At 42.8% G+C, this 20,566-nt stretch overlaps 3 protein-coding genes across 12 annotated transcripts; 2 read left to right on the forward strand and 1 right to left on the reverse strand.

Moving 5' to 3' along the window:
* The first annotated feature begins 5,817 nt into the window (after positions 1 to 5,817).
* LOC109896284 (small nuclear ribonucleoprotein F) lies at positions 5,818 to 7,653 on the forward strand. The gene is made up of 4 exons (XM_020490548.2): positions 5,818 to 5,955; positions 6,250 to 6,375; positions 6,804 to 6,868; positions 7,365 to 7,653. Exons 1-4 carry the CDS (start codon positions 5,953 to 5,955, stop codon positions 7,429 to 7,431), a joined length of 261 nt encoding a protein of 86 aa, XP_020346137.2. The 5' UTR covers positions 5,818 to 5,952; the 3' UTR covers positions 7,432 to 7,653.
* Positions 7,654 to 7,801: 148 nt separating this feature from the next.
* Positions 7,802 to 11,925, forward strand: amdhd1 (amidohydrolase domain containing 1). 2 transcript variants are annotated; one of them, XM_020490932.2, is made up of 8 exons: positions 7,802 to 8,070; positions 8,326 to 8,432; positions 9,081 to 9,145; positions 9,420 to 9,697; positions 10,310 to 10,535; positions 10,683 to 10,901; positions 11,065 to 11,225; positions 11,500 to 11,925. In XM_020490932.2, exons 1-8 carry the CDS (start codon positions 7,940 to 7,942, stop codon positions 11,603 to 11,605), a joined length of 1,293 nt encoding a protein of 430 aa, XP_020346521.1. In that variant the 5' UTR covers positions 7,802 to 7,939; the 3' UTR covers positions 11,606 to 11,925. The 2 variants fall into 2 exon arrangements, with proteins under 2 accessions (XP_020346521.1, XP_020346520.1); XM_020490931.2 differs by having other exon boundaries at positions 7,826 to 8,070; positions 9,054 to 9,145.
* A 3,326-nt stretch (positions 11,926 to 15,251) lies between these two features.
* LOC109896650 (tetraspanin-9) lies at positions 15,252 to 20,204 on the reverse strand. 9 transcript variants are annotated; one of them, XM_020490938.2, is made up of 9 exons: positions 19,948 to 20,204; positions 19,324 to 19,372; positions 18,010 to 18,089; positions 17,668 to 17,859; positions 17,495 to 17,569; positions 17,274 to 17,375; positions 16,972 to 17,103; positions 16,702 to 16,785; positions 15,252 to 16,589 (listed from the first exon to the last, which is right to left on the reverse strand). In XM_020490938.2, exons 3-9 carry the CDS (start codon positions 18,070 to 18,072, stop codon positions 16,518 to 16,520), a joined length of 720 nt encoding a protein of 239 aa, XP_020346527.1. In that variant the 5' UTR covers positions 18,073 to 18,089; positions 19,324 to 19,372; positions 19,948 to 20,204; the 3' UTR covers positions 15,252 to 16,517. The 9 variants fall into 9 exon arrangements, with proteins under 9 accessions (XP_020346527.1, XP_020346522.1, XP_031687502.1 ...); XM_020490933.2 differs by having other exon boundaries at positions 17,214 to 17,375; positions 19,948 to 20,188; XM_031831642.1 differs by having other exon boundaries at positions 18,299 to 19,372; positions 19,948 to 20,183.
* Positions 20,205 to 20,566: the final 362 nt, after the last annotated feature.

Below are 20,566 nucleotides of genomic sequence, written 5' to 3' on the forward strand. Positions count from 1 at the left end.
CGTGTAGGTTCATGTATTATGCGAGAAATGAAGGTGGAAACGCTTTTATGACCAAATATTGATATAACCATCATATCGAAGTAAATTTGTAGTCACGGATGACATGTTTATGTGGTCATCCCACTAGGACTCGGGAAAGCATACAGTTTATTAGGCTACAGATTGAATACATGATGATGAACTTCATAGGGTGGTGAAAGTGCAAGGTGATGAGGTTAATGCTACTTTCCAATTAATATCGAGGATCTTATTCTGGTGACTTGATGAATCCATGCTTGGCTGCCGTTTGACAAATTAAAACAATCTCCCTCTTTTGGCCATAATAATCTTATCATGCGTAGACTGTACCCACAACTGTATCTGCAAGCTGGTGGCTAAAGCACACATGCCAATACCAGGGTGGGCACATTCGCTATATAACAAATGTTTTGTGACATCAGTAGAGTTGAAAATATAATGGAAACCCGTTTAACCTGTATTTTTTTTTATCTGTACATGGGAATTTAACCGCAACAGTTATTTTTATGTGTACTATGTCATCACACACAGACTTTTAGCACAAGTCAATTTGATGTAAACACATCAAATGCGCATATTTTACTTATGCAGATTTGAGAATATTCACAAGAAAATCTGTCACCAATTGGATGGAAACCCAGCTAGTGACCCACTTTAAACTAAAGTAACTGCCCAGTGTTTCCAGATTTCTATGAAATATGACCTATAATAACTGACAATATGAGTGAAATAGTTTTCCTTCCAAGATGTTTTATAAATTATGTTAAAACAGCAGCGTTTCTGTGTTGGAATGGTGTGGGCATACCCCCAACAACAGAGTGGTGTGTGTGTACTGGACATTATAAATATTCATGCAAGTAAACCATTGACGGGCCAACTCATCCTCCTCTAGAATGCTGATAGGCCAGCTCATCCTCCTCAGGGAGATGACGTCATGTTATATGAGGAAATGGCAAGCATTTTTGAAACACCTGTTTGAGATACAAATTTGAGATTGAGGTTTTGACGTGTTTTTTCTCCCATTTATGTTTTGGCCACAAATACCAGTGTAGGACGAGTTAAAGTGAGAGAGATTTTCACTGGGCACTTACTTTACAATTGTGGAGTTTGGGGGCCTCCTGAGTGGCGCAATGGTCTAGCTAGAGGCATCACTACAGACCTGGGTTTGATCCCAGGCTGTATCACAACCAGCCGTGATTGGGAGTCCCATAGGCAGCGCCCAATTGGCCCAGCGTCGTCTGGGTTAGGGGAGGGTTTGGACGGGCAGACTTTACTTGGCTCATCGCACTCTAGCGACTCCTTGTGGTGGGCCAGGCTCCTGCAGGCTGACACAGGTCGTCAGTTGAACTGTTTTTCTTCCGAGACATTGGTGTGGCTGGCTTCCAGGTTAAGCGGGCGGGTGTTAAGAAGCAAGGTTTGGCGGGTCATGTTTTGGAGGACGTATGACTCAAACTTTGCCTCCCAAGCCTGTTGGGGAGTTGCAGCGATGAGACAAAATCGAAATAGGTGAGAAAAAGGGGGTAAAATACAACAACAACAACAAAGACATTTGGGGTCACTTAGAAATGTCCTTGTTTTTCAAACCTAGGAGGCCAGCATCCTAGAGTCGCCTCTTCATTGTTGACGTTGAGACTGGTGTTTTGCGGTCACTATTTAATGAAGCTGCCAGTTGAGGACTTGTGAGGCGTCTGTTTCTCAAACTAGACACTCTAATGTACTTGTCCTCTTGCTCAGTTGTGCACCAGGGCCTCCCACTCCTCTTTCTATTCTGGTTAGAGACAGTTTGCACTGTTCTGTGAAGGGAGTAGTACACAATGTGCCATTGGAACACAGGAGTGATGGTTGCTGATAATGGGCCTCTGTACAGCTATGTAGATATTCCATAAAAAATCTGCCGTTTCTAGCTACAATAGTCATTTACAACATTAACAATGTCTACACTGTATTTATGATCAATTTGATGTTATTTTAATGAGCAAAAAAATTGCTTTTCTTTCAAAAACAAGGTCATTTGTAAGTGACCTCAAACTTGACCGGTAGTTTATATATATGGGGAGTTTGGTCACTTGGCTAAATACACTTCTGCATGGGCTATGTTGACAATATGCTACTGATGGCCTATCCAAAATCCCAGCTAATTGGAGTGGAATGCAAGCCAATTGAGAATTATTAACTGATCTGTTTTATGTAGTACCAATTAATTAATGAACTACCCTGGCTTATGCAGAGATGATTATACCAGGGGTTGGCCTTTTAATTCCTAGATGACTTTTTAATAGCCTACCAAAGTCCTGCTTCTGTTTCCAAAGGACTCTTAAAGGGATACTTTGGAATTTTGGCTAAGAGTTCCCCAGAGTCAGACGAACTCGTGGATACCATTTTTAGGTCTCTGTGTCCATTATGAAGGCAGTAAGAGGTATTTTCGCGAGCCAATGCTAACTAGCGTTAGCGCAATGACTGGGAGTCTATACGGATCTGCTAGCATGTAGATGCCCATAGACTTCCAGTAATTGCGCTAATGCTAGTTAGCAAGCTCCGCTAGCGCTTGTCAACTTCCTTCAAACTGCACATAGAGACATAAAATGGTACCCACGAGTTCATCTGACTCAGGGGAAGTCGATAAAGGGTATTGCCAAAATCCCCAAATATCCCTTTAATAATAACAGCAATAAATCTTATTGTAGGCCTAATATTATAGACAAAATCTCAATAATATTATAACTTCTCATCTTGTCATTAGGCCTATATAAAAGTGTAGCTGGTGACAGTGCTGCTTAGGATATGGGGTTTGATTATAGAATATTCTCTCTCTGCAATAGGCTACATGCTTCCAGACATTTGAGCTAAATCAGTAACAAACGGTGTCTGTGTACATGTTGCCCTCATGTGGTCAGTGCTGGCGATGAGCATTATACAGTAGGACAGTGAAGTCATGGAGCTGCATTGGTATTCAGGAATGATGTGGGGCTCTGACCCTCAATGCCCCCTCCCACTCCCTCCTCCTCCTTTAGCTCAGTGATCTCCTGCTCTAATTCTTTGATAGGCCCTCAACCGCCTCCTCTCTGCTGCTTTCTGCTTCACCTCAATGAGCCCAGCATGGCTACTCTGCATGGAACACACCAGAGCAGACCTGCATACTGTCTAATATATTTCATTCTCTGTTTTGCTGAAAGCTCTAGTTCTCCTGGATTATATCCTGCACTTCTGTTTCCATCTTCCCCGTGAGTCTTCATCCCTGCACATCTATTACACAATAGACAATGGGACATGTCAGTGTTATCCTAGGTCATGCATGCAGCAGCTCATGATTAGTGATAGTTTAACTATCCTTTAACAGTATAAGAGTTTTCCCATGATACATACCTAGGTGTATGTCTGTTCATACAACCAGACACACACGCTCACACACACGCTCACACAATGCCCTTTATCGCCTCGTAACACTCACTTCTGTCATCATGAAGTACTTTGAGAGACTAGTGAAGGATCATATCACCTCCACCCTACCTGATACCCTAGACCCACTCCAATTTGCTTACTGCCCCAATAGGTCCACAGACGAAGCAATCGCCATCACACTGCACACTGCCCTATCCCATCTGGACAAGAGGAATACCTATGTAAGAATGCTGTTCATTGACTACAGCTCAGCATTTAACACCATAGTACCCTCCAAACTCGTCATTAGGCTCGAGACCCTGGGTCTCGACACAGCCTTGTGCAACTGGGTCCTTGACTTTCTGACGCCCCCAGGTGGTGAGGGTAGGAAACAACATCTCCACCCCGCTGATCCTCAACACTGGGGCCCCACAAGGGTGGGTTCTCAGCCCTCTTCTGTACTCCTTGTTCAACCATGACTGCGTGGCCATGCACGCCTCAATCATCAAGTTTGCAGACGACACTACAGTGGTAGGCTTGATTACCAACAATGACGAGACGCCCCCAGCTAGGTGAGGGCCCTCGGAGTGTGGTGTCAGGAAAATAACCTCTCACTCAACGTCAACAAAACAAAGCAGATGATCGTGGACTTCAGGAAACAGCAGAGGGAGAACCCCCCTATCCACATTGATGGGACAGTAGTGGAGAAGGTGGAAAGTTTTAAGTTCCTTGGCGTACACATCACAGACAAACTGAAATGGTCCACCCACGCAGATAGCGTGGTGAAGAAGGCACAACAGCACCTCTTCAACCTCAGGAGGCTGAAGAAATTTGGCTTGTCACCTAAAACACTCAGAAACCTTTACAGATGCACAATCGAGAGCATCCTGTCGGGATGTATCACCGCCTGGTATGGAAACTACTCTGCCCACAACTGCAAGGCTCTCCAGAGGGTAGTGCGGTCTGCACAACGCATCACCGGGGGCAAACTATCTGCCTTCCAGGACACCTACAGCACCCGATGTCACAGGGAGGCCAAAAAGATCATCAAGGACAACATCCACCCGAGCCACTGCCTGTTCACCTCGCTATCATCCAGAAGGCGAGGTCAGTACAGGTGCATCAAAGCAGGGACCGAGAGACTGAAAAACAGCTTCTATCTCAAGGCCATCAGACTGTTAAACAGCCATCACTAACATAGAGTGGCTGCTGCCAACATACAGACTCAAATCTCTGGCCACTTTAATAAATTGATTTAATAAGATATCACTAGTCACTTTAAATAACGCCACTTTAATAATGTCTACACATCCTATATTACTCATCTCATATCGTGTATATACTGTATTCTATACCATCTACTGCATCTTGCCTATGCCGCACGGCCATCGCTCATCCATATATTTATATGTACATATTCTTATTCATCCCTTTACATTTGTGTGTATAAGGTAGTTGTTGTGAATTTGTTAGATTACTTGTTAGATATTACTGCACTGTTGGAACTAGAAGCACAAGCATTTTGCTACACTCAAATTAACATCTGCTAACCATGTGTATGTGACCAATAAAATTTGATTTAATTTGACACACACACACACACACACACACACACACACACACACACACACACACACACACACACACACACACCTGAACATGCTCACACAAACACATTAACATTGATGTAAGGACATCAGTATTTCAGTAATGTAAAGACGGTTTAGTGTAATTTCAAAGGAATTTCCACTTAAACCATCCCTTGCTGTTGGAAGTATTATTCATGATCTCAAGTTCAAACTTGCCAAACGGTTTAGTAAGAGTAAAGAGAGCTGCCAGACAGACCCAGATATGACAGTTTACCTCTATGCCATAAGTTCTTCATGCAATTCCAGACAAAACATATTCTTTTATTGAAAATAAATAAATATTTTATTTGAAATTAAATGCAGATTTCAAATGTTTTTAATTCAATTACAATGACCTTGGACACCAGTGGTTTCCATTGATGGGCCACTCCTCCTGGGACATGACTGAAGACTGGGTTTTGGTTACATAGAAATTAGTACAGCTTTATCTAGGTAGATTACATCCATTGATAGTAAATAAGTCACATCACAGCTCAAAGATTTTGGGGAAGTGGACCGAGTTGCAGTACTCAACACGATAACCACTATAACCGCCAGAGGGCGCCATTGTCCCATACACATGGGCAGTCTTTTGAATAAAATGCAACCATTTGAAGATGGATATGGATAAATATAATAGTTTACTGTCCTTTACTTATCTATAAAGTTTTCCGTTAAAATATCTGCCGCAATGAGCAATGAACATGGAAATGTAAATCATGTCTCTTAATTTTTGCCACTCAGTACACTAGGTGGCGGTACATAAATATTTCGAGCTCTTCTTCTCAATTGATTAACATTTGTTTTGGGTCAAAGTTGATTTGCTCCAGTTTCCTGGTTTTGGCGGCAATGCGTGCTAGTCTGGACGTTTTTGTGTCGAAAAGATAGTAAAGTACTAAGATATAATAGCACCACATTTCGCACAGCAATGGTGAGTGTTGACATGGTTGGTTATAATACAATTGCCAGGATCTTTTGAAAAGAAAAACGGATCAGCAGTTGAGTTGGGTGCCTTTTTCCAGCAAGCTAACGTTATCCCATTCATTCATTGCAGTGAATGAACAGCACATAAAGTCATGTTGCAGATTGAAATCTAATATGCGTTTCATTGCATGGTGATATACGTCTGTTCTTCCCTACACATGGGTCTCGACGTTCTATTTTGTTCTATTAAATTATTACCCATAACAATAATCCCACCGTCTTCCCGTTGCTGTGTGTGTAGAGTTTACCTCTGAACCCCAAGCCCTTCCTGAACGGCCTGACAGGCAAGCCGGTGATGGTGAAGCTGAAGTGGGGGATGGAGTACAAGGGCTACCTAGTGTCTGTGGACAGCTACATGAACATGCAGGTGAGGGAGCACATCTGGACACGTGTGCTTTTAGAAACGCCGGTGTATTTACATACGCTAACGTTGCTTTCAATTGGATTGTATTGCACAAAAACAGTCCGTGGGAAGCCAGAAGTCAAAAACAATTCCATTTCAGTTTACAGTGCTGGTGGGCAGGACGATTAGTCATTATGACGGAATTTGAGACAATATCTAAAGGATTGTATTATTAAACAGACTTTCCAAATGTGGGTCTGTTGTAGACCCACTTTCTCTCTGCTTATCTCATGTCAAAGTAAAAGTCCCCCACAAGTTATTCATTTTTTGTCCACATATGCTGCATGTGCAAGACTTGTATTTTGCACTAACCTGGACAGTGTGTGTGTGTGTGGCTGGTGCAGGTTAATGCCAATGTAAATTTGTCATGTTTTTGTTATTGGTTTCGACAGTTGGCGAACACAGAAGAGTATGTGGATGGAGCGTTGGCTGGTCACCTTGGAGAAGTACTTGTTAGGTAAATAAGAGCCCTCTTCTGGATTCTCTACAATGTTGCCTTCTGCCCCTTGTCCTTCACTCCTGAGGTGATCAAGATTGACAATGACTGTGTTCATGAAATATCTACCTCTCTTAAGAGCAGTGACCTGGGGTGTATTCATTAGTGTAGACTGTTTCAACAGAAAGTGTTTTGCAACAAAAACAGGTTTCATATTGAACAAGTTCAGGAAAGTCCCACTTCGTCTTGTTTGATTTGTAGTAAATAATACCCAGTTCAAGAAAACGATGAGGGGGGGAGTATTTGTTGAAATCAAATATTTTCTGCAATAGAATGTAACGCTATATTCTGATTTATTGGTTAAACTGCAAGTCAACCCTTTAATGAATACCAGTAGAAATGTATTCTCCCTGGACTTCTGTATCCAGCATACTTCTGGTGTGACTGATGCAGATGTTTGATAGTGGCTGTTCAGTGTAATTCTCTCTGATCTAAAGTGTGTATTCTCTACCCACAGGTGCAATAATGTTTTATATATTAGAGGAGTGGAGGAAGAAGAGGAGGACGGAGAAATGAAAGAATGATGGCGAGGATGAGACTTAACAACTGATGATCTGGATGAGTGTTTAAATCTTTTTTATTTTTTTCATTTTCACTATGTGGAAAATTGACCCTTGGGGAAGCAAGTTAGTTTTATGTGTGAAACTTTCAAGAAAACAGTTTTTTTTTCTTCTACTGTTTATGATCAGTATGTATTATCACTGTAGAAAAAAAATTAAAGGATGTTTATTGTACCCATTCCTAAACCTGCTGTCTGGTGGTATTATTACAGGTTTGTGAGGGAGGTGATTGATGTGGTGTCTCAACCTTATTATCAAACACTACACATTGAACAGAGCCTGTCAATCAATGTACAGTATTCCTCATTTTCAAAGCTCCACCCAGGATTTGGCTCTTGCACTTTGAACACCTGTTGAGCACATATTTACTTTCCCCCAAACCACTAGAAAGTGACAGCGAGGCGACATCGAAATAGAGGTGACTTACAAAAGTAATTCAACATTTTAAAGTTTTAATTTAGACTATTTCAAAATGTCCAACAAACTTTTGGTAAAAAACGCGAAACAGGTGGTTTTAATTTGCAACAACGGTGAGAAGTTCCTGACGAAGGATGGGATGCTAAAGCTGTGTGTGATTGAGAACAGTAGTTTGGTTATCGGGAGGTAAGTCGAAATCATTAATGTATCATTAATGTCCGATATAGGGTTGCAGATTGTAACATTTTTTTAATATTCAGTGGTTTGGCTACTAGTTATTGTTTGTTACAATTTGGTTAGAACGACTTGACAGCGACTGTCAAACGTCGCAGACTACAAATTGCCCTAACGTGCTCTGAAAGTAAAATTAAATTTTGGGCTAAACCAGATGTTATTCCACCGCAAACTATTGATTAAAAGAGCTGTGTATTGTTCGTGCAGCGACGGCCTGATAAAGGATATTGGACCAGCGAGCACCATTGATTTCCAATATGCAGGGGTCTCGTTTGATAAAGTCATCGATGCAACTGGCATGTGTGTCATTCCAGGCAAGTATCAGTGCAATACGCCACCATGGACAATAGGGGGCGGTAGATCTAGGTGTGCACACCGGTGTAAACATGGTTTGCGCTATCTGGGATCCTTAATCCTAACCATAACCTTTTCCTAATCCTAAATTTAACCCATACCATTTTAAATGGCAACTTCAATGGGGTAGGGATGTCCCAAGGATACTGGATAGCAAGAGCCATGTAAACATGCAACTTTGACCACGTTTATTTGCCAAACGTTGTCGAGCTGTGCAAATTGAATTGCCATGAATAGGGCCGACATTATTCCGTATTCTACAAGTCAGAGCACAGGAGGTTGGTGGCACATTAATTGGGGAGGACGGGCTCGTGGTAATGGCTGGAGCGGAATCAGTGGAATGGTAGCAAATGGAATGATGTCATTCCATTTGCTCTGTTCTGGCCATTATTATGAACCATTCTCCCCTCAGCAGCCTCCTGTGTGTCAGAGAGCCATGTTTGGTCTACATAGCATTTTTTTATTTGAGTGTTCCAAAATGTTAGGTCCTGCCGAACGCACCCCTGTTCTATTGATACAAATATTTGAATCATTGGTTTAGTGTTCTATCATGTAAAGAATGAGGTTTTACAGAAATGCAGTTGTGCTCTTTGATTATTGCGTTTCAGGACTGGTTGATGCACACACCCACCCCGTATGGGCTGGAGACAGGGTGCATGAATTTGCCATGAAGGTAAATATGACTTCCATGGGTCCTGTCCCCTCTGCCTCAACAGCTTGTAATATGACTCATCTTTCAGAGTAAAGCTTTATATGGCGTTTACACAAGCTGCCCAATTCTCATCTTTTTCTCCACAAATTGGTCTTTTTACCAATCGCATCAGATCGTTTCACACAAGATCTTTTTCAGAGCTGATCTGATTTTTCAAAAGTCCAATTAGTGAAAAAATATCCGAATTGGGCTCCCTGTCAAAATGCAGCCTAGGTAATGTTGTGTGTGCTTACAGTTGGCTGGTGCCACCTACATGGATGTGCACTGTGCCGGAGGAGGGATCCACTTCACAGTGGAGCACACCCGGGCTGCTCTTGCCTCCACCCTGCTGACCTCTCTGACAGGCAGGCTGGGTCGGATGCAGCGGGCAGGCACTACCCTGGTGGAGTGTAAGAGTGGCTACGGCCTGGAGCTGCAGACAGAGCTGAAGATGCTGGAGGTCATCGAGACGGCCAGACGTACCCTGCCAATCAATATATCGTCTACCTACTGTGGCGCACACGCCGTCCCTAAGTACTGAACACACACTCTACACCAGTGGTACTAGGACCACTGGGGGTAGTTGGCCTATCCACAGGGGGTAGTTGGCCTATCCACAGGGGTTAGTTGGCCTATCCACAGGGGTTAGTTGGCCTATCCACAGGGTTTAGTTGGCCTATCCACAGAGGGTACTTGGCCTATCCACAGGGGGTAGTTGGCCTATCCACAGAGGGTAGTTGGCCTATCCACAGGGGGTAGTTGGCCTATCCACAGGGGGTAGTTGGCCTATCCACAGGGGGTAGTTGGCCTATCCACAGGGGGTACTTGGCCTATCCACAGAGGGTAGTTGGTCTATCCACAGAGGGTAGTTGGTCTATCCACAGAGGGTAGTTGGTCTATCCACAGGAGGTAGTTGAGAAGACTCATGACACCATAGGCAAGCTGGTAAAATGCACATGAGGTGGTACTTCAGAGGTATTCTGGACAGAGCAAAACTTCCCCATCCTGAACAGACACCTCACTTCCACCCCGTCATGACCTGTTGAGGTTATGTATTACATTCACCCACACCCATACAGCTAACCCTACTAACTTTCATCCTCACTAGGTGTTATTAAATACCCACCCCTTCTGATTCTTTCCCAGGGGTAAGACTGTTGCCGAGGCGACAACAGACATCCTTAAGGTCCAGTTGCCGCGGCTACGTGAGCGTATGTCAGCGGGGGCCCTGAGGGTGGACAACATAGATGTGTTCTGTGAGCAGGGTGTGTTTGACCTGTCCTCCACGCGCTCCATCCTGCAGGCTGGCCTGGACATGGGCCTCAACATCAACTTCCACGGAGATGAGCTGCACCCCATGAACTCTGCACAGGTACGCATCATCAACCTGCACCTCTCTTCTGTCACTGTTGTAACAACAGCTGGTTTACTACCTGTACGTATTATTTAAGTGTCTATGGTACTGTCCATCTCCCTTAACCATTCCTGTATTGTGTGTGTGTTTCTCTGGTGGTGCTAGCTGGGGGCAGAGCTTGGTGCCTTGGCTATCAGTCACCTGGAGGAGGTGACAGATGAGGGCATCGCTGCCATGGCGACAGCTAAGACCGCCGCCATCCTGCTCCCAACTACCGCTTACATCCTACGGTTGCCCCAGCCACGGGCCCGAGACATGCTGGAGGCTGGGGTCATTGTTGCCCTGGGCAGTGACTTCAACCCTAATGCCTACTGTTGCTCGATGGTGGGTACCAGAGGACGGGGGGTGGAGGAGGAAAGTTAGGGGGGAAAGATGGAGGGGGCTGTGGGGGTAAGTTCAATGAGTTAGCGGGAGAAGGTAAAAAGCCTATTCCTCTATATAGCGATCCCTCTGTCATCATCTCTTTATCCCTCTCTGTCTATCCCAGCCGGTGGTGATGCACCTGGCATGTGTCAACATGAGGATGTCCATGCCTGAAGCTCTGGCCGCCGCCACCATCAACGCAGCCTACGCCCTGGGCCGCTCTCACACGCACGGCTCCCTGGAGGTCAACAAACATGGCGACCTGCTGGTCCTCAACGCACCACGGTAAAGTTACTGTCAATAAATACTACTATATTTTAAGAGCTGGCTTCATTTACTGGTCAGACACCACAGTGTATGTTCCAGTTGACCGTTAAGTCATCTAGCTGCTGAAGGTTATCTTGTAATTGTGGTGAGGACTGTGTATGGCGTTGTCTAAAATGCAGTAGCTGTGTGAATGGAACCGGTTGGTTTGTGAGAGTGAGACTACCTAAGGTTGTGTTGTGTGTGTGTGTGTGTGTGTGTGGACTGACAGTGTTGTGTTGGTGTTGTCCTGCAGTTGGGAGCATCTCATCTACCAGTTAGGAGGACACCAGGAACTGATCCGCTACGTTGTCATCAGGGGCAACGTCGTCTACAACAACGACAAAACCATGGACTTCTAACTCCAAAATTGGTTTTGAATAATTGTTCTTCCCCCAGACATAGTCTCACACGGCCCTTAGCCCCGTGGCCTAGTGGACAGGGCTGTGTGTCCCTATAAATGGACACAGCTCACAGTCAAGGTTTTGTAAATAGACAGTTAATATTAACCAGATATTCAATGTCAGTTGGGTATGTGGTAACATTTGAGTATCGGCTTTGAACCATTGTTTCTCCAATCTCCAAATTACTGTAGAGTTGGGTAGGGTTCATATCCAGTAAGTGTTTGTTAAAAATAACGTGATTGAAATGTTTTTCTTACCATAAACAAAAGTCTCCATTCTTGCGCTGTCATTTTTTTGCCCTGTTTTAGGTTGGAGACCTTCTGACCCTTGGTTCCTCTCGTTCTTGCTGTTAATATTTCGCCCTTCAGCTCTACACCCCTCCCCTTCCTGTCTCTCTCTCTCTGAGTTTGTAGAAGAGTTAGTAAAGCTAACACAGGTGAATCATTAGTGAGGAAGCTCAGCCTGTAGAACATGGTACTATCTGCCAGCTCAACTGATCAAGCATACCAGTAGTGTTGCAAGGGGACTGTGCTCAGTATGATCCAGTAGTGTTGCAAGGGGACTGTTCTCAGTATGATCCAGTAGTGTTGCAAGGGGACTGTGCTCAGTATGATCCAGTAGTGTTGCATGAGGACTGTGCTCAGTATGATCCAGTAGTGTTGCAAGGGGACTGTGCTCAGTATGATCCAGTAGTGTTGCAAGGGGACTGTGCTCAGTATGATCCAGTAGTGTTGCAAGGGGACTGTGCTCAGTATGATCCGGTAGTGTTGCAAGGGGACTGTGCTCAGTATGATCCGGTAGTGTTGCAAGGGGACTGTGCTCAGTATGATCCGGTAGTGTTGCAAGGGGACTGTGCTCAGTATGATCCGGTAGTGTTGCAAGGGGACTGTGCTCAGTATGATCCAGTCCTGTGTGTGACACTGGAGCATGGTTGCGTGAGTGCTAAAGAGGTGCTGCCACTCAAAGATGGTATGGGAAAAAAATCTCCAGAAAAAAGTGGACACTTAGTATTTAAATGAAGAGTTGCCTACAGTTAAAAACTAAGTGTCCACTTTTTTCGGGAGATTTTCTTCATAACCACTGCTCTGAAGTTGTAGGCCCCCCCAGGAGTTAACCACCCCCGCTTATTGCTCCAACCATCTTTGTGTGGCACCCTTGACTCAGAGTCCCAATAGGCAACCATGAGCCAGAGCCAGCAACTAGGTTCAGACCTACAACCCTGTACTTATGGGGCAAGAGCCTTACACCAGAGCCACAGACTCCTTCACACTCCCCTCTGTATGTTTGACATAGAGAATTGTTGAAATGTACATTAAAGCATAAGAGATGAGGTTTGAACCCATAACCTCTAGGTAGGAGGCAGAGATTTAAGTACCGAGCCACTGACTGCTTCACATTTCTCCCTCTACTCTTTCTGTAACGGATAATCAATGAGGCTATGTGTTCTATGGAAAAGAATGAACGACGTGGAAGGTGTGTTTCACAAGCCAGACTCCGTCACACTTTTCTTGCACCTCTTGTATGTTTGACATTAAGAGTTGCAGAAATTCACACGTGTAAGAGTTGAGGTTTAAACCCAAACTCAAGGTTATGAGACGGGTTCTAACCATTGAGCCACAACCTCAGAATCATGAGGCAATATTCTGCTGAATGAGGGGGCATTGGTGTGTTTCTCTTGGGGCACTCCTGTAACAGTACTAAATGATAGTTCACTCCTGTAACAGTACTAAATGATAGTTCACTCCTGTAACAGTACTACATGATAGTTCACTCCTGTAACAGTACTACATGATAGTTCACTCCTGTAACAGTACTAAATGATGATAATAGTTCACTCCTGTAACAGTACTAGATGATGATAATAGTTCACTCCTGTAACAGTAGTATATGATGATGATAGTTCACTCCTGTAACAGTATTTGATGATAATAGTTCACTCCTGTAACAGTACGAGATGATAATAGTTCACTCCTGTAACAGTATTTGATGATAATAGTTCACTCCTGTAACAGTACTGGATGATGATAGTTCACTCATGTAACAGTACTGGATGATGATAATAGTTCACTCCTGTAACAGTACTAGATGATAATAGTTCACTCCTGTAACAGTACTGGATGATGATAATAGTTCACTCCTGTAACAGTACTGGATGATGATAGTTCACTCATGTAACAGTACTGGATGATGATAATAGTTCACTCATGTAACAGTACTGGATGATGATAATAGTTCACTCCTGTAACAGTACTGGATGATGATAATAGTTCACTCCTGTAACAGTACTGGATGATGATAGTTCACTCATGTAACAGTACTGGATGATAATAGTTCACTCCTGTAACAGTACTGGATGATGATAATAGTTCACTCCTGTAACAGTACTGGATGATGATAATAGTTCACTCCTGTAACAGTACTAGATGATGAGAGTTCACTCCTGTAACAGTACTAGATGATGATAATAGTTCACTCATATAACAGTACTAGATTATGGTAGTTCACACCTGTACCAGTACTAGATGATAATAGTTCACTCCAGTAACAGTACTAGATGAGAGTTCACTCCTGTAACAGTACTAGATGATGAGAGGTCACACCTGTAACAGTACTAGATGATGAGATGTCACACCTGTAACAGTACTAGATGATGAGAGTTCACTCCTGTAACAGTGCTAGATGATGATAATAGTTCACTCCTGTAACAGTACTAGATTATGGTAGTTCACACCTGTAACAGTACTAGATGATAATAGTTCACTCCAGTAACAGTACTAGATGATAATAGTTCACTCCTGTAACAGTACTAGATGAGAGTTCACTCCTGTAACAGTACTAGATGATGAGAGGTCACACCTGTAACAGTACTAGATGATGAGTTCACTCCTGTAACAGTGCTAGATGATGATAATAGTTCACTCCTGTAACAGTACTAGATTATGGTAGTTCACACCTGTAACAGTACTAGATGATAATAGTTCACTCCAGTAACAGTACTAGATGATAATAGTTCACTCCTGTAACAGTACTAGATGAGAGTTCACTCCTGTAACAGTACTAGATGATGAGAGGTCACACCTGTAACAGTACTAGATGATGAGAGGTCACACCTGTAACAGTACTAGATGATGAGTTCACTCCTGTAACAGTGCTAGATGATAAGAGTTCACTCCTGTAACAGTACTAGATGATGAGAGTTCACTCCTGTAACAGTACTAGATGAGAGTTCACTCCTGTAACAGTGCTAGATGATGAGAGTTCACTCCTGTAACAGTGCTAGATGAGAGTTCACTCCTGTAACAGTACTAGATGATGAGAGTTCACTCCTGTAACAGTACTAGATGATGTCACACCTGTAACAGTACTAGGGGAGAGTTCACACATGTAACAGTACTAGATGATGAGGTCACACCTGTAACAGTACTAGATGAGGTCACACCTGTAACGGTACTAGATGATGTCACACCTGTAACGGTACTAGATGATAATAGTTCACTCCTGTAACAGTACTAGATGATGATAGTTCATTCCACCTCCCCCTCAATTGAAGATGATGCTTTAGTAAACAGAATTGGAATTTGAACTGAGGGAAAAATGGCCAGCATTTTGACAGAATAAGCATAACTTTTATTGAACACATCACAGTAACTGGTTTTACAATAATAAATCCATACAATATAAATGTAATCCGTTTAAGGATTTCTAAGGCATGAAATCGAACCTCTTTCCCATTACTCTATTTTGTGTTCAAGCCATTCTATTCTGGATGACTGAGGGGTGTCCCTATTCCCATACACACAGTCCAACCCCCCCTTCCTCCCCCACCCTTAGTCCCCCCATAACTGAACTAGGGCCAGGATTAAATCCGACTGCAGGTTGTCGACAATTCAGCTTTTAAAGGGAATTTCTGATTGAGCTATATGTAGCATTTGGGTCCTTCCACAAAAGGATAACACTTTGGGCAGTTGGTCAAAACAAACTCATTTCACATAAGCGGTTGAATAAAAAAATGACTAAGTGTCTTTTAAGTTACAGGGTTGACCATATAAGGGTTGAGGTTTTCATCTGAAATCAGCCATAAATCCACTTGTGACAGGGGGAATGGACACTTGTGACAGGGGGAATGGACACTTGTGTGCAACAGGGAGGGGAAAATAAATGCAAGCCTCACAACACGTTTGGCTAGAAATGTTTTAACAAATCCAATCTCTGGGTAACGGGTATGACGTGTTATAATCAACACGCTCAGTTTAACCACAAAACACTAGAAAATTACCAAAAAGAATAGAACCAGCTCACCTGCTTTTACACTGATTTGACAGTTTGTTTTGGAAAAAAAATATTAAAAAGGAATAGTTTCACTATATATATATATATATATAAAGAGTCAGGTTTACGTAACAGGGTTGGCCTTAAAATGAGGGGAAAACAAATGAAATCGCATAAATAATAACCTTCAGAAAAAACTGTCAAAAGCAACAACATAACTAGTTCAACTTTTTACAGTAGAATTTCAATGATGTTGAAAACATGGAGGAATTTTGGGGTGAAGTTGGTTGAAATCTTCCCAGAAGTTGGAAAAACATAACGAGGGACAATGTCCAAATGCTGATTGTTGGCACTTTATTTGTGGAATAACCCATTTACGGTGCATTGTTGACAAACCGCGGTCGGATTGAATCCCAGCCAAGAACACTGATTATAATGATAAAGATGATAATTAAAAAACAATATTGCCTTTGTGCACAAAATGATACAAGGGTGTGTAAATACAAAACACTAAATAAAAAGCTGTTTTGTGGCATGTGTGTGTCTTTTTAGAGTATAATTTTGTATACAAGTAATGGGTCTCAAACTGTGTGTGTGTGTTCTAAGCTTCGTACTTCTTCCCAGATCGGTGGATCTGCTGGTACAAAGTCATGGAGAAGGCCATACCCAGGAGCTGCAGACAGAAAGTCACATCAATCACACTGCAACATCATTACATGTACATCTGTATGTCTTCCTGTATACGCACACACGCACACACACACACACACACACACACACCTTACCTGTATGACCAGAACACACATGGCGATGGTTCCCAGCAGGTGTTTATTGTCATCCAGCCACTCCTCCACCTTCTCATAGCAACCCTGACAAGAGAGAAACATACAATTATGAGATGTGAAAAAGGACACTCCTACACATGCAGATACACACACTCCCTGATGGGAGGGAGAAGATCAGACACACACTCCCTGATGGGAGGGAGAAGATCAGACACACACTCCCTGATGGGAGGGAGAAAATCTGACATTTTTAAACAAACACAAACTGACCTGTGTCCAGAACTGGTTGGTGGCATTGCGCCCACAGTCCTGGTAGATATTCTGGCAGCAGTGGTCAGGAACCACCTTCTCCTGCAGGGCAGTGTGCCAGTCTGTGTACACATTCACCCCACAACAATGCCACTAACAGAGAGAGAGGAGACAGGGTTACATATTGCACCCTCTCCCTTGATGGAATGCTATGCTATTAGTGTGGGGTTATATGATAGATCATTAGTAGTTAGGTACCGTACCTCTGTCTGTATGGTGTTCCAGGCGTTATATGATAGATCATTAGTAGTTAGGTACCGTACCTCTGTCTGTATGGTGTTCCAGGCGTTGCGGAGGCCCGCGTTGTTGTTGGTGCTGTACAGAGTAAGTCCCTCTGTCAGGTCCTGTCTGGCGTTCTCACTCACCTGCACACAGTGGATCATGAGAAATGTAGGCAGAGGCACAGAGCACTATGGGAACAGGAACCATAGGTGGAAGGATAACCAGGGGTTGAATTGACAGGTGGCTTCTATGGGAGTCTTACATTGTCAGTGTATACGAAGAACAGGATGAGTAGGATCAGCTCCACCAACAGAATAACCAACAACGTGATGAAAAACTACAGGGAACACGAGAGAAGAGAGAGAGAGGCAGGTGAGGTTGCCAATGTGCCAAGCAATGTAGTGTGGTGCATCGTGGTTAGTGTTGTTCACTCACACTCAGCAGCAGACACTTGTTCTCCTTGATGGCACCCAGACAACCCAGGAAGCCTGTAACCATGATGACAGCACCCAGGGTGATGATGAGGTTGGCAGCAGAGATGGAGGGGAAGGATGGTGATAGGGTGGCAAAGCTGCCCTGGGACACAGACAACCACACTCCCACACCCAACAAACCACAGCCCCCCAACTGAGGCAGAATAAAATATAAATACATGAGTGTCATTACTCTAATCATTATTATACATTTAGTATACTATGATTTAATAATAAAATAGAATTCAGAATCAGAAGATCAATTTGTTTGAAAATGATGTGCGCAGTGAGTTTATTCTCCCACCCAGAAGAGCAGGTTGAAAAGGAACAGCATGTATTTGACGCAGCAGAGGCAGCCGCGAGCCATGGTGAAGCTGTGACGATCTGCAAATTAAAAGGGCAGTGTTTATTAACTTAACTTTTGTGAAGAATTTGTACGTTTCTCCCTTGAAAATGATCAGCAATCGACTACAATTCAAATGTCACTGAATATCTATATTACTTCCAACACTGCTCGAACTTGTTTCCTTTAAGTCGTTACAACCGAGTGTATTTCCATAGGCACTACAGGTAAATAGTAATACTGCACTCACCTCACTTGCGAAACTCTTGTAATTCCTCAACAAACCACCAGTGCAGCGTTAACAAAGTAAACAAATCAAAACTCGCAGGTATGGAAGGGTTGGTTGTTTTGCAACGAAATCAACGCTTGCACAACTATAGGGCAAAACACACGGGGTTGGCTTTACATTGCTGACAACATGTAAACTCTATTTCGAATTCAATGTTTATTAAAAACAGAAATACATGTGCACAATGAGCACTTGTCTCTCAAATACATCGTTACAGTTGTTGACTAGCTTGAGAATTTAGGTCATATTAGCATTAACATGAAATCTGTCAAAACGGGACATGGTATCAAGAACAAGCCACTTACGATTCCCCACATGGCACTTCTCATTCTTGCTAGCAATCTGGCCATCCAGAATCACAACAACACACTGACTTCTGCCCCCCATAGAAACGTGCATATTTGTTTCCGTGACATTTCCAGCTAACCCATCTATTAAAACGTCATGTTATTTTTGCTCGTCCCTGTAAAAAAAACACTTCGTTGATCTCTTGAGGGATTACAACAAACTAGGGCCTACATTTTCCCAGGTGAATGTACAGTTTGACACAAAGATTATTAGCTCCTATCCATCTGTTTGACATTTACCTGTGAAAATATTACCCTGATGTAATTATTCAACGGAACCACAAGAGGGCAGCGTTCGCTCAATAATTAAAGTGACTGGAGTCCTAAGGACTAAAGCAACGTTTAAATATTTGTGTAGGCTATTCAGTTCACTCCATTCACTCCAAGCATATAAAAGTGCTTGTGAGCGTCATATTTACACCAAAACCTCCAGATAGCCCCGGAGAAATAACAGAAAATGCATTTGAAAAACTAAAGAACATAATGAACAGTGTTTTGATTTAGTCACTTATTTCCTGGGAAAGTGCTGCCCCCTTGGGGTTGTGTTGGGGCATGACAATTGATACTATTTGAACATGTCAATTGTTCTCAAAATTCAGAATGATTAAATGTAATTTCCCTCTCTCTGAATAATTTTACCACTTAGATAAGGAATTAGATGATGCCGTCGAGCTTTCAGCGGAGGGACCTGTAAAATAAAGCACACACACACACAACTCTTTCATGTAGGCCTACTGTTGTTCTATGTAGTAGTAGTTATGTTTTTCTGGAAATGATTTTCTGAGCCAATCACAGTGGACACGCACACAAAGAGCGAGAGATAAATCTACCATCACTTTTAGGCCAACTACAGAATAATAAATCACAGATTGCACTCCCCCTTCATCTTTTTTTCTACATCGCCACCACAGGAAGTGACATTTGGTGAGGATCGAGAAAGAAGCATTGTTGCTAGCTCTAAAATGTGTTGCTACTGTTTGAATCTGATAGTGTTATGATGTAACTTCTGTTCAAAGAAAATGTCATCATTGTTTAGCAGCCAGGTCCAATGGTTTTGGCTACACCTCTAATTTAATTCGTTGACGTTGTAAACAGATAACGTTGGTCGTGCGTGAATCTAACATAATTTACAAGCATATATTCTCATATATTTTTTTAGAAAATTACGGACTGGATTTGATACCCAAAACTTTGCTGGGATGATTTTAGATTTGTCCTAAACAGCATGGCCGGAGTATCCAGACCAAAGAGATGATTCCGTACCGTAACTGCACCAGCTCGAGTTCAGCTCATCCTCATTTCAACCATCTCCTGACTACTGCGACCGACCTCTATCCGGTTTTCCAGTGTAGAATCCGCGATAACGCAAAAGTTAAATCCGATTGTATTCTTTTTGTAGGCTATATTTTAACTTTCCTGCTGTCGTCAATGAATCACATGCGGAGTATTTTCTCTCAGAAGGGCGGAAACTGGTCTGGTGGCGGGGAGGAATTACGTTTCCGAATGGAACTGCAACGAGAGTATGGGACGTCCTGGGAGATAATGGATTTATTTGATCGAGGTAAAATTTCAATAGCTCTTTAACCATTACTCCTAAAAAATATAATAATAATTAAAAAAATAACATTACTCCTGAAACTTTCCAAACTGGTTGTAGCTAACCCGATGGCATAGACACACATTGCACACATTTTGTTGATATACATCTCGCTCTATTTTAAATTATTTATTTACATTTTTGAATTTCAATAACTCTTTGGTCATATGACCTACTGACTTCTAACAAGGTTCAGAAAGTACACTCAGTGGCCCTACACAGTGCATACCTTTTAGTTTGTCAATATTAATCTGACGCGTTTTTTACATACATTTTTCAAACGTT

Source organism: Oncorhynchus kisutch, linkage group LG9 (assembly GCF_002021735.2).
Source record: "Oncorhynchus kisutch isolate 150728-3 linkage group LG9, Okis_V2, whole genome shotgun sequence".
In the NCBI taxonomy this organism is placed as follows: Eukaryota; Metazoa; Chordata; class Actinopteri; order Salmoniformes; family Salmonidae; genus Oncorhynchus; species Oncorhynchus kisutch.